Below are 12,593 nucleotides of genomic sequence, written 5' to 3'. Positions count from 1 at the left end.
GATGATTTGAAACAAATAAAAGATTTTTAATAACTGCAACAAGAATTTCCTTATTGCGCATCACGTGATTCGCATATTTTCATGCACAAATTTATTCCAGATCAATGGTTTTCCTTTTACTCAACTAGTAGGATTAATTAATAGACATTTTTTTATTCGCAGATTAAACGACCTGTATTTTTCTTTGAGACTTTCCTATTTGTCAACTGCTGAATGTACTTTCGTGTGTTAGCAATATTTAATTCCCTTTGCTTTATTTGCCGTCGTAACATTGTTATCTTTTTCCGTAAGTTCCATATTTCTTCACGGTACTCATAATATACAGATATCGTTTGGACACAGGCATCTTTGGTTTCTATTACACTTACAGGCTAAAATAGAAATTATTTAATGATAAGTTCGTGGACAGAAATTTCTTTATAGATTAATGCAAATTTGTTTATAATATTTACTGGAAGATCATGTTCTTCTATACTTTCTTCTGTTTCCTGGTTTGCATCAATTTTTTATAATTTAAACAATTAGAATGTATATCATATTAATAAAAACCTTTGCATTTTTTGTATAATTTTATACTTTCTGATTTAAAGTCTGTTTAATCGTGAAGAATTTCTGAACTAATGCAATAAGTTAGAATGAAACAAGTATATTTTCTTTCACTTTTTTAAATTTATTATACTAGTTCATAAGTTTTGCAAGAACGAATATACTTTTATATACTATTTTACATACTTATTCTATTTATTTGGTGATTTAATGTTAAAGTAGTCAATCTGTATTACCATTGAAAATACAAATAAATCATAAATTGGAGTAGAAAAATATTATCAATTGTTTATGTTTTGTATAAGGAATATTATATAGTATTCATATCATGACATTCACACAATATTCTATGCAGTGAGTTCAACAGCGTATATGTCAGCATACTAATCAGCATATAAATCAGAAAGTAAGAAATCATACATCATGTGATACTAGTTTTGTGTATAGAAACCTTATTTAATTCGGTTATCGTTTCTTCAGGTATATTTGTACAAATTTCTTCCCATATTTCTGTTACTTCTATTCGGCTATCATCTATTATCTAAAAACATATTATATATATACACACACATACATATATATATGTAGGCAGTCTGAAAAGTTCTCGACCTGACACATACATGATATTAGAAACTGTCAAACTATAATTGTATTAGAAAGTGGCGTCCCTGATATAAACCCATGTAAAATTTTATTTGATCTGTCAAGTCATTCGAGTAGTAGCACCAGTTGAAAAAGCTTTGTGCAAGATGGGTGCCGCATTTGCTAACAATTGACCAAAAATGCATTCGAATGTATATTTCTCAAGCATGTTTGGCACATTTTAATCGTTTTAAACAAAATAAAATGGATTTCAAGCGTCGTTTCATAACTGTTGATGAAACTTGAATCCACCACTATACACCAGAGCGAAAAGAACCTTCCGGAATCACACTTTAATGATAGTATTGAATTATTGGAAAGACGTTGGAATAAATGCATTGAAGTTTCAGGAGATTATATTGAAAAATAAAACATATTTCATGGCAAAAAAAATTTTCTTTCATTGTTAGGCTGAGAACTTTTCAGACTGCGCTCGTATATGCAATTTATGGATGTATAAATATTATTCATATAATAAATATAATTTATAAAAAATTTTTTTAATTTATAAAAAAAATATATGTATATATAAGTTTATTAATATGCTGAGGACAATAATAATGTGTAAGAACCATACTTGAATATGTTCTCCAAAAAGGGATGGAATTGCATTTTTTTTTAACCTTCTTACTGCACAATGTTCCTCAAAAGATTCTGGTGTAAAGTGTACACTACAGATACGTTTTGCAGGTGTTATATTTATATTTTTTAATTCGTTTATTTCCAACCATTTTGCGAGTCTTGTCTTGTCCTTCAAAGGAAATCTGTTGGCAATTTTCAATGTAATGTAAACAATAGTGCATAGGTTTTAATTATATATATATATATAGGTGTATATATATAACTTACAGATGATATGCTATGTTACTATTTGGTTTCCAAACATTTTTACAGTCAGCTACACAACAGTTCTGCACCATCATGAGAGTATAACATAAAACAAAATAATGAATAATAAACTCAAATATCTCACATTGTTATATCACAGTCAATGAAGTGATGTTTAATTCTTTTCTTTACTGTGTTCTAATTGGTTCCATAGATTATGTTTACACGACAACTTTAATCCAGTTTAATAAATATTATAGTTAGTGATTTCTTGCATCTAATTGGTATATTCTTTTAGATGTAAAAGTATACTTCAATTAAATGCAAGAACTTATTAACTACAGTTATTACAAAATCGGATTATACATAATAACATTGTGTAGATTATGTAGTCTATATTTGGCTTATATTTTGAATTCTCTTTCATCACAAAAGTAATTTTAAAAATAGCTTACAGTGAATCAGGAGACTTATAAGCTATATTTACGGTCACTTTTAACAATAAAAAAGTTCAGAATTTGAGCCTAAGTCTACTAAGAAGACTACTAAGAAGAATAGGCCGAACATGTCTTCTTGTCAGAGACTGAGATTAGGTAGAAAAAGATAGAATACAGACGCCCCATGGCTGCGTTCCGATATTCACTCCCAGCATTGAAATTCTATAGTATATGTGACACAAACTATATATTTCCAGTACTAGCAGTGAAGTTCGGAACGCAGCCCATGTAATTTTCTCTACTCACGCATGCGCAATGAGATATAGACAATTATGACAAACATGTGATATCAGGTTATTTCAAATATTTTAAAATATTTAAAAATTCTAATTCTTTTCTACGGAATTGTAAGTATAATCCTATTCAGCCACGCTCAACTGTCTCTCCACTTTTTTTCATGCTACACTTTCTTTTCCATATTTTTCTCGTCAGAGAAAGATACATAGCACTTATTGTCCGTTTCTTTTTATTTGATCTTCAGATTTCGAACTTTATGCACGGCCTATTCTTACTATCTATGGTCCTAATATTCGCTGTCAGTCCTGAAAATCTATAATATATAAAATATGAATTATAGATTTTCAATATAGCAACAAGAGAAGCAGAGAAGAGTAATCACTGAAATATAAATATACGAGAACGCTCACTGGCATACTACGGCACAAGTGGGACACGAGGGAACAACAACTTGCTATCTGAGAATGCGTTCCTTTATTTACTGAGAGTACTGTCAGTACCAGCAGAGAAGAACTTGAGAGTAGTCACTGAGCCGGTTACGCCGAGACGCTTTTTTCGACGCGCCCTCTGAGAAAATGCATGCACACTACATTTGTCCTAGGCAGCGATCATGAATCTTTCACGTGAACTCAGGGTTGTTAGGGCCGTATTCATAGTCGAGTCTCAAGGCGATACTGAAGATCGTCTTAGTCAAGATTATCTTATTGAATGAAGATCACCTTAAAATCGATATAATTCATAAACATATATTAAGATAATCTTTGCGAAGAAGTTTTTGCCTAAGAAACTCTTATTCTATTTGAGAATATCTTCGCAAAGATTTGCTTAAGATGATACTTATTGATCATTCGGCTATTTCCGTATTATTTCTTTTAGGCCAACCAATAAAAATGATCCTTCCTTTGAGCTGAAGTGGTTAAAACAAGAGTGGTCTGTTCTTTTTAACTGTACTACTACACAGTGCAACAAGTTAAAGTGGACATGTGAGAAATGTGATACATTTGATTAGAAGAATTAACAAATTTTTATTTGCTAGTTGTCTCATTGTAAGATTTCAATCTTTAAAATTAAAAAATTTGAAAATGTCGAAGAATAAACATTATACAACTGTGGAAAGAAAACTTTTCGTAGAGATATTAAAAGATTTTAAGCACGTCATTGAGGTTAAAAAAAGTGATTCTTCAACACTTCATGACAAAGAACTTGCATGGGCTGAAATTTGTAAGAGATGTAACGATTCTTCCATGATTATGCAAGAAGTAAATATAACAAAATTAATTATACTACGTACAGAAAAGTTTTGAAATACAGCTCTAAATATATTAGTGATATTAATGTTTTCCCTTTTGCAGCGTACAGTTCAACAGCTAAAGAAACTCTGGACAAATATTAAACAAACTCAAAGAGAATTATTAACTAAAGAAAAACAAGCTCGTCTAGCCACTGGTGGTGGCCCGCCACTACCAGAAATAAACATTGACCCTGATGTTGCCATAATAACACCACATCTTTTAAAAACAGCTCCTGTTCTATTTACATCTAATATGACAGAAAATGAGATAAATGGTAGGTAACTTTAAAAATATATTTAAAAATAAATAAAGAAACATAAGTAAGGCATATATATATATTTATGTATAAATTTCTTACTATTAAACATAATATAGACTGCGTTCCAATAATCATTGCCAAACATTGCCAGCCTTCACAAACTATAGGTATATTCCATTTCTCGCATGAAATGCATGATGCACACATTTATCTATAGTTCATATTACATATATTATAGAAAATGTTCACATTATGCGCTTCATGCTAGAAACGGAATCTTACAATTGATGTCACGTATATTAAATATTTTCAGCACTGTCAATAATTTTGAAACGGTCATAGTTGCACATGCTAAAGATATAATTTTACTAGATAGAAAGAATTTTACAAATATTTATTATAATTCATATATTAATATATTTTATTTATGATTCAGAGAAAGGAGAACATGTTTTGAACCTTTTAGTAAATGATGACATCTCATCATTATACGGGAGTAATGTTGATGAGCTGAATGATAAAGAAATTAACAAAACACAAGGTATTTTCGATTAAAATTAATTCAAAATTAAATTTACATATACCATACTATCTGCGAGAAGGTACATAATTTGTTAATTATATAGATTTTATTAATACTTTTATATTTACTCAATTATATACAATAGAAAAAATAAATACGTTTGTTTAAAAATATTGTCAAATAATTTAGATTCATTATTAACGATTTTCAGATATAATAATGGAAGAGATGATTGACAAAGAGAACCAAGATACTAATCTTTGTAATGAAGGTAGTATAAACTATTTTTTACTTATTTTATAGTGTTAATGAGAGGAAGTAACTAAATATTGTTTTTACAGTTTTTGAGCTGAAAGAAGAAAATAAATTGGATTTTGCCTGTACGCGACCAGTAAAAATAGCAAAAGGAAAGAGAAATATAAAAGAAAATTTTGTTAGCGAAGAAGATACTGTAAAGATAAAAAGAATAAAGCAAATCATAGAACAAGAGAAAGATATATCAGATATAAAAAAATTTCATGAGAAAAGAATTGCTACAATGAAAGAAAATCTTCAAACAGAATTATTTACTTTACAAATTCGAGAAGCTACTGCGAAAGCTGAGTTAGCCGAGTTACAATTACAAAAGGAGAAAGAAAATATACGTTTTTAAAAGAAGTCTGTAAAAGGAAATATCGAAGTCCATTTAACCAAAGAAATATTATAAGAGAAAGTTATGTATTTTTAGCTGCAAGAAATAATATTAAAGTATTGAATAATATAGATTAACCGTATTATGTTAGTGTCCGATAACTCACTGCACAGCCACGATGTATACAAAATATTTTTCATTTTGTTATATTTTTTTTATTATAAAGAAATTTAAAATTTTATTTTTAAAATATATATAATAATATACAGGTGTTTGATAGCTGATCATGCAGACGAAAGTTGGAGATAGATTGGTGTAGCCGAGAAGAAAAGTCATGTACCACAATGTCAAATTGCAATAGTTATCGAGTTATTAATTAAAAATGTGAGCCAATGACGTGTAAGAGCGGAGGCGACCGCAGTAAACATAGACATTGATACAGGCGAAGCCAGCGAGTGGGTAGGCGAGCGCGCGCGGCGAGAGGCAACGTAAACAACAAGAGGCGAACGCGCGCGACGAGGAGCGAGCGAGCGCGAACGACGAGGAGCGAGCGAGCGCAAGCGACAAGAGGCGAGCGAGCGAGCGCGACGACGAGGAGCGAGCGAGCTATAAGAAAAGCTATAAAGAAAAAGCTCGCTCGCTCCTCATCGTTCGCGCGATCGCCTCTTGTCGCTTACGTTGCCCCTCGCCGCGCGCGCTTGTCTACCGCCATTCACTGACTCCGCCTGTATCAAATGTCTACGTGCTTACTGCAGCCGCCCTCCGCTCTCTACGCGCTCGTTGGCTCACATGTTTTAATTAATAACTCGGTAACTATTGCCAATTTGACATTATGGTATATGACTTTTCTTCTCGGCTACACCCAATCTACACGGCAATCTTCTCGGCTACACTCCAACTTTCGTCTGCATGATCAGCTATCAAACACCCTGTATATAATTAACAGTGGAAATGTGCAACAAAAAGTAAGACTGAATAAAATTTACTTTGTTACTTTTTGTTTATTGTATAAGTTGTGTAATAAGTTGTATAATAAACTATCTATACAGTCTCTCAATAAGTGCTTCTCGCATTACAAAACCCTCTCCCGGCTACCAGTGTGGTTCAATTGGTATTTCTATTTCATTATTTTCTTCAACTTCTTCTTCTGGTAACATATCATTAAAAATTAAAGACATGTTATGCAGCACAGCACACGCAACAACTATTGTTGTTGAACCAATTAACTTGTTGCTTAATCCTCTAGATAAGCACGGAAATCTACGTTTCCATATCCCAAATGTTCTTTCAACAATCTGACGTGTTCTTCCGTGAAGTACATTGTAACTGTAAAAAAGTACATTTGTTTACTAACGTTATATAAAAAAAAATATATATATAACCTAATGTAACCACAGAAAAATACTAACGCAATTTCCTTATCTGTTTGCGGATTCTGAATAGGAGTTAAAAGAAATAGTAAACAGGGATATCCTGCATCTCCTACTAGAATACCTGGCAACTGACGTTGAAAGTATTTCATGTATATAGCAGAATTTTGAAAAATTCTACTATCATGTTGGCTACCCGGCCATTCTGGAACAATGTCCAAAAATTCTGTTCTAGGCCCAACAACAGCCTACATATAAAAATATATTAAACCAATATATTTTAGTATAATGTACTTAATAACATTTTATTACAATTAATATGTGTGTATTTACATATGTTGCATTGCATACCTGTACATTTAATGATAGATATCCCTTTCGATTTCTATAAATTTCTTCTATGATCTGCAATTTGGTACCAACTAATCGTACATGTGTACAATCAATAGCTCCATCAATCCTTGGTAAACCAATACCTCCAGCACGACGTCCTATATCTTTAAAAAGATTGTGATTTTCTCTTATAGCATCTGGTGTAGAAGGCATTTTTATAAACCTATTGAATATCCTTGCTAACAATATGGATACTCGAAATACAACTCTTGATATAGTTGATTGCGAGACAATAATTGTATCTCCAAGTACTGTCTGTAAAAATATAAAAAAAATATATATTATTTGCATTAATGAATCCAAAAGAATTATAATTATAAAATATTATTTGAAATAATTATGATAGATATCTCAATATATCCTAGCAGGAATCATCAAAACACATCATAGGGATATCTTACAGAAGTTGTAATATCTTTAGGATATGCTTATGATATATTTTGGATATTTCTGCTGTGGTATAAATTTATCATGTATAATATATACTATATATAATAACTTATTGCATGTATAATTAAATATTTTATCTTCTCTAACCTGAAAACTGCCTGTAGCGTAGAACCGTAAACAAATTAACAATTGATATACCGGACGTATTGGAAGACCACGATTATTATTGCGTGCAAGTCCTTCTTCAATTTCTGGCAAAATTCCGTGTATTACAGATTCTTTATTAAATCTAAAACGCCTTTTAAATTCTTTGTTCTAAATTCTATAAAAGTGAAACGGATCGAACCAGTCTCTAATATATCTTTTCGAAACACGCACGTCTCTTTCATCATCGCTATTAATATCCTCTGTTTCTAAATCATTATGTAAATCAATTATACCACTTCCATATTAAAAAATAAATTTGTTTAATTACGGACAAAATAGCTACACAAGCACTGAGCACTACTAATATCTTAAGTCTACTTTTAACATGACTTGATGAAGACCGCCTTATTTAACTATATATACGTCGAATAAGATAATCTTGAACGACTATGAATTTGGTAGTAATAAGATAACTTTAAGTCAATGCTTATATGAAATAAGATTAGTTTATGAATAATATTAAGAGGTTTTAAAATAAGATAGTCTTCGAACAGTTTTGCCTTCAGGTTTTGCTCAAGTCTTCGCTTATTTGTTGATTATGAATGTAGAGAATGTCTTGAGACCAAACTTAAGGTGGTCCTCAAAATAAGAATCGACTATGAATACAGCCCATATTAACACTTTGCCGTCCGCACGTCTCGTAAAAATTTATTCGCTTGGCGCCGGCAGCGCTAATTCGGATTACTTGGCTTGTCGCCGGCCGTTCTTGACATTATCGGAAGATTATAAATTGTTAAGTTTTACTAATCTCATCGTTAGTTCTCATAAGTTCTCAACCCTGTTCCCCTACTTTCATGAAATTTCGAAGATATACATACGTAAATAAATACAAAATTTGTTTGTTTTATATATTAGTTTATTTGCATTTTCTTTGGTACTTAGTATTTCTCTTTCATATGATATGCAGCAAAACAGTCTCCAAGATGTAACGCAACTCCACAAGACTTGCACATTAAGTTTGTTGCTCTTCTTTTTTTATTCTTGGAACATACATGGCAGTTTCTTCGTTTTCGTTTATTCGTTTCGGAAATAAATATCAGTTGGTGTTGCTTTATGTGACCGGAAAGTCTGTCAACCGGATCATGATGAGACGTACGCGATGTAGTGGCAACCTCCAAGTTTTGCTCAGAAGCAGGTACATGGTCTTTTATCCACGAATCAGACACTTTCAATAAAAAATCGTGAAATCGGAGACTCTTGTGTTCTGTATTGAAATATTGACATGTACGGAATGCATTAAATAATGCGCAATTAAAGAGGTACATGCAAACCTTTTTTGACCATTTTACAGTTTTTCTGTATATAGGGTAATAACTCAAATATTGGTCTGCCCGATCCACACCTTTCATGTATTTGTTGTAGTCTAATACACTTTCAGGTTTTTTTATTGTGTAATTGGTTTTTCTACATTTTCTTTGAGTGTCAGTCAAAGTGGCGTTATGTATTGTAGAGATCATTCGTATCGTTTTAGTTTTCGAAGTTCTCCATACCTGTGCGAGTACTTCACCTTTCCGTTGATGACAAGCTTCAAACACATTGAGTTTTGCGCCCTTTAATTTTTCCGGAAATCCTCTATTTTGCCGTATCGTTCCACAAACTCGAATTTTCTTTTCAAGTAAATTCTCTGCAAGTTCTACACTGTTATAATAATTATCTATATAGAGGTGATGCCACTTTCCATAAGAAGGTGTCAATAGTCCCATCACTATTGTTGCTAAAGGCTGTCCAGCGCCGGAATATATCTTGAATGAGGAAATGTATCCCGTACTTGAATCACACAGCATCCGAATGAATATGCCGTATTTCGTAATTTTCGACGGATTGTAAACTTTAAAATTTAACCGTCCACGCCATGGTATCATTCCTTCATCAATTGAGATGTTTTGACTCAGATTAAAATTTTCTTTAAATTTTTTGGAAAAATAATCAATTATGGATTGCACTTTGAAAAGCCGGTCGGCATTATCCGGTTTATTGTTGTTGTCGGAAAAATGTAAAAATGATAATATTTGTCTGAATCGGTTGCGGGACATCGTTTTGCGAAATATCGGTGTGTCTATCAACGGATTCGTTGACCAATAATCATCGATCCTTGCTTTTTTTACAATTCCCATAAGGATAGCAAGCCCAAACCATTTTCTAAGTTCGGGTGCCGTAACGTCGACAAATTTGGCATTTTTTTATCCAGTTTCCTTCTATTGAAATTTTGACTGTAGTACTTGTTGGTTTCGTTGCTAATATATTCAAATAGATCGTTCCCAATATATAATTCTACGATATCCTCGAGGCTCTGTGTATCTTTGGGAAATATGTTTGGACCCGGAGATCCTTCAAATTTATTATTGGTCCTCGGTAAATTAAAGTCTGACCACTGTGCACTGTCTTCTTCGTCGGATTCATCCGAATCAGTTGGCAACCGTAGCGTTCGCCGAATTTTTCTTGGAAATATTTCACTATCTTCTGACGATTCTGCTTCACTTTCATCTTTTTGATATCCAATGTCTTCTTCCGAATCGGCCAAGTCGTCCGGAACGTCAGACAAGACGTCCGCGCATTCATCGTAAATATTCGTATCGTCTCTTTCGTCTGCCATGATGAAAGGGCACAAGTACTTATAAAAATAAAAAACTTGTTGACGTGTGTAACTTATTGTTACCTAAACAAAACACCAACAGAATGCAAAAGATACTAAAGTGCTGTCGCCGGCCACTGAACGATACTATGCTCACGACACAACTGTGGTGTCGCCGGCCGCTGACCGCTAGTTTGCACACGACACCACTGTTGTGTCGCCGGCCGTTGACCGCTAGTTCGCGCACGATACCACTGTGGTGTCGCCGGCCGTTGACCGCTAGTTCGCGCACGACACCACTGTGGTGTCGCCGGACGGCATAGTGTTAATATAATTATATAAAAAAAAGTCATTTTAAGACAAATCAGGATGATGTCATTCGATATAGTTTTCGTGATGGTTTGGTGATGTTTCTTTGATATTGAAATGATGTTATGGTAACTTTTAGAACTGTACACTCGCGAGCATAATAGTTTGTGACCGTTTTTTTGTAACTTTCGGAACGTAACCCTCGAGAAGAATGAGAGTCACTGCTCTGTCTACGGAGCACGCCTGCGCAGTGACTCGCGACGAAAGGCGAGAAATGAAATATACGTGGTGGGACACATAATAATACAGACTCAAATATGAGTCTGAATACTCCAGTATTAAATGGAAATGAGGGAACACAGAACAGACAAAAATCATCCGATGTAAGTCTTATACTCCGGAGGACATCCGAAAAAGGTAAAATACGAACTTAATTAAGAGAATTAAGCTGCATTACGATACCCAGTAAGCAAAATGAGCGCAAATTGCGTGCAAATTGGCAGCAAACCTGATCAGAAATTGATATCAAAACCATAGCCATCTGTGTCCTCATTAGGATCCGGTTTTGCTGGTAAGGCTTGATACCACATAATTTGCAGCAAGATTGCAGCAAAAACAGCGCAAACTTTTCAGCGCATAACCTAGTAACAGATAGGCGCCAAAAACCGAGCAAAGCATGCGCACAAGAGTTGAGAGCAAATTGCTTGCAAAACCAGAGCAAGTCTTGTACGCAATTAGCTGACGTGGATTGGCTTTTAAATGAGCTCTAACCTATATACATATATATATACAAGGTGTTTGAGAGCTTATCATGCAGACGAAAGTTGGAGATAGATTGGGTATAGCCGAGAAGAAAAGTCATGTACCATAATGTCAAATTGGCAATAGTTATCGAGTTATTAATTAAAACATGTGAGCCAACGAGCGCGTAGAGAGCGGAGGACGGTCGCAGTAAGCACGTAGACATTTGATACAGGCGGAGTCAGCGAGTGGCGGTAGGCAAGCAGCGAGGGGCAACGTAAGCGACAAGAGACGATCGCGCGCGACGAGGAGCGAGCGAGCTTTTTCTTTATAGCTTTTTCCTTATAGCTCGCTCGCTCCTCGTCGTTCCCGCTCGCTCACTCCTCGTCGCGCGCGTTCACCTCTTGTTGTTTACGTTGCCCCTCGCCGCGCGCGCTCGCCTACCGTTACTCGCTGACTCCGCCTGTATCAAATGTCTATGTGCTTACTGCAATCGCCCTCCGATCTCTACGCGCTCGTTGGCTCACATGTTTTAATTAACAACTCGATAACTATTGCCAATTTGACATTAAGGTACATGACTTTTCTTCTCGGCTATATCGAATCTATCTCCAATTTTCGTCTGCATGATCAGCTATCAAACACCCTGTATATATATATATATATTGATACAGATTTTTATATTGTGAAAGGAATATTGTATAAATAAGAGATGTTGAAAAGAAAATGTATAATTTATTATATATTAGTATGTGTATATATACAATTTATTATATATATATATATATGCAATATATATACGCAAACTCATTAGTAGAATACATTGATAATGTAGGGATATCAGGAAGGTATAAAATATATCGGGCCACTGCAGATCCTCTCCTCTCTGGCAAAAACTGAGAATTTCGATCTTACATACAGAGTGAAGAAAAAACCCCGGGACCTCTGAAAATTTCGAGAAATATACACTTTATAAAAAAATTTTTTCAGACAAAAGTTGTAGCGTTGAAGAAGATCCATTTACCGACCTTAACAATTTGACCATGAGTGGCGTCATCAAGGTTAGGACAAGATCACCTCAGATTTTTTAAATGGAACCCCCAATTTTTTATTGCATATTCTTATATCCCTTCTTCAGACCTTTTCAAAGCACTAT

General features: G+C 33.8%; 4 protein-coding genes across 6 annotated transcripts; 1 reads left to right on the top strand and 3 right to left on the bottom strand.

The window, feature by feature from the left end:
* Positions 1-3,297, bottom strand: LOC105181346 (THAP domain-containing protein 1-like). Of its 2 annotated transcripts, XM_011138054.3 has the most exons (6): positions 3,161-3,297; positions 2,038-2,099; positions 1,766-1,952; positions 998-1,087; positions 453-488; positions 1-371 (listed from the first exon to the last, which is right to left on the bottom strand). In XM_011138054.3, the coding sequence occupies exons 1-6, from the start codon at positions 3,164-3,166 to the stop codon at positions 153-155; spliced, it is 600 nt and encodes a 199-aa protein (XP_011136356.1). In that variant the 5' UTR covers positions 3,167-3,297; the 3' UTR covers positions 1-152. The 2 variants fall into 2 exon arrangements, with proteins under 2 accessions (XP_011136356.1, XP_011136355.2); XM_011138053.3 differs by lacking the exon at positions 3,161-3,297 and having other exon boundaries at positions 2,038-2,123.
* A 94-nt stretch (positions 3,298-3,391) lies between these two features.
* Positions 3,392-5,658, top strand: LOC105181348 (uncharacterized). Of its 2 annotated transcripts, XM_025306196.1 has the most exons (6): positions 3,392-4,009; positions 4,103-4,316; positions 4,418-4,468; positions 4,738-4,842; positions 5,036-5,095; positions 5,166-5,658. In XM_025306196.1, exons 1-6 carry the CDS (start codon positions 3,833-3,835, stop codon positions 5,474-5,476), a joined length of 918 nt encoding a protein of 305 aa, XP_025161981.1. In that variant the 5' UTR covers positions 3,392-3,832; the 3' UTR covers positions 5,477-5,658. The 2 variants fall into 2 exon arrangements, with proteins under 2 accessions (XP_025161981.1, XP_025161982.1); XM_025306197.1 differs by lacking the exon at positions 4,418-4,468 and having other exon boundaries at positions 3,393-4,009.
* Positions 5,659-6,436: 778 nt separating this feature from the next.
* LOC112590254 (putative nuclease HARBI1) lies at positions 6,437-8,131 on the bottom strand. The gene is made up of 4 exons (XM_025306199.1): positions 7,756-8,131; positions 7,177-7,473; positions 6,865-7,073; positions 6,437-6,781 (listed from the first exon to the last, which is right to left on the bottom strand). The coding sequence occupies exons 2-4, from the start codon at positions 7,369-7,371 to the stop codon at positions 6,547-6,549; spliced, it is 639 nt and encodes a 212-aa protein (XP_025161984.1). The 5' UTR covers positions 7,372-7,473; positions 7,756-8,131; the 3' UTR covers positions 6,437-6,546.
* A 1,785-nt stretch (positions 8,132-9,916) lies between these two features.
* Positions 9,917-10,408, bottom strand: LOC105192087 (uncharacterized). Its single transcript, XM_011155962.1, has one exon. It carries the CDS (start codon positions 10,406-10,408, stop codon positions 9,917-9,919), a length of 492 nt encoding a protein of 163 aa, XP_011154264.1.
* Positions 10,409-12,593: the final 2,185 nt, after the last annotated feature.

Source organism: Harpegnathos saltator, unplaced genomic scaffold (genome assembly GCF_003227715.2).
Source record: "Harpegnathos saltator strain DR-91 unplaced genomic scaffold, Hsal_v8.6 scaffold765, whole genome shotgun sequence".
NCBI classification, from domain to species: Eukaryota; Metazoa; Arthropoda; class Insecta; order Hymenoptera; family Formicidae; genus Harpegnathos; species Harpegnathos saltator.
The sequence above is the reverse complement of the archived record's forward strand: the minus strand, read 5'-3'. Positions and strand labels throughout refer to the sequence as shown.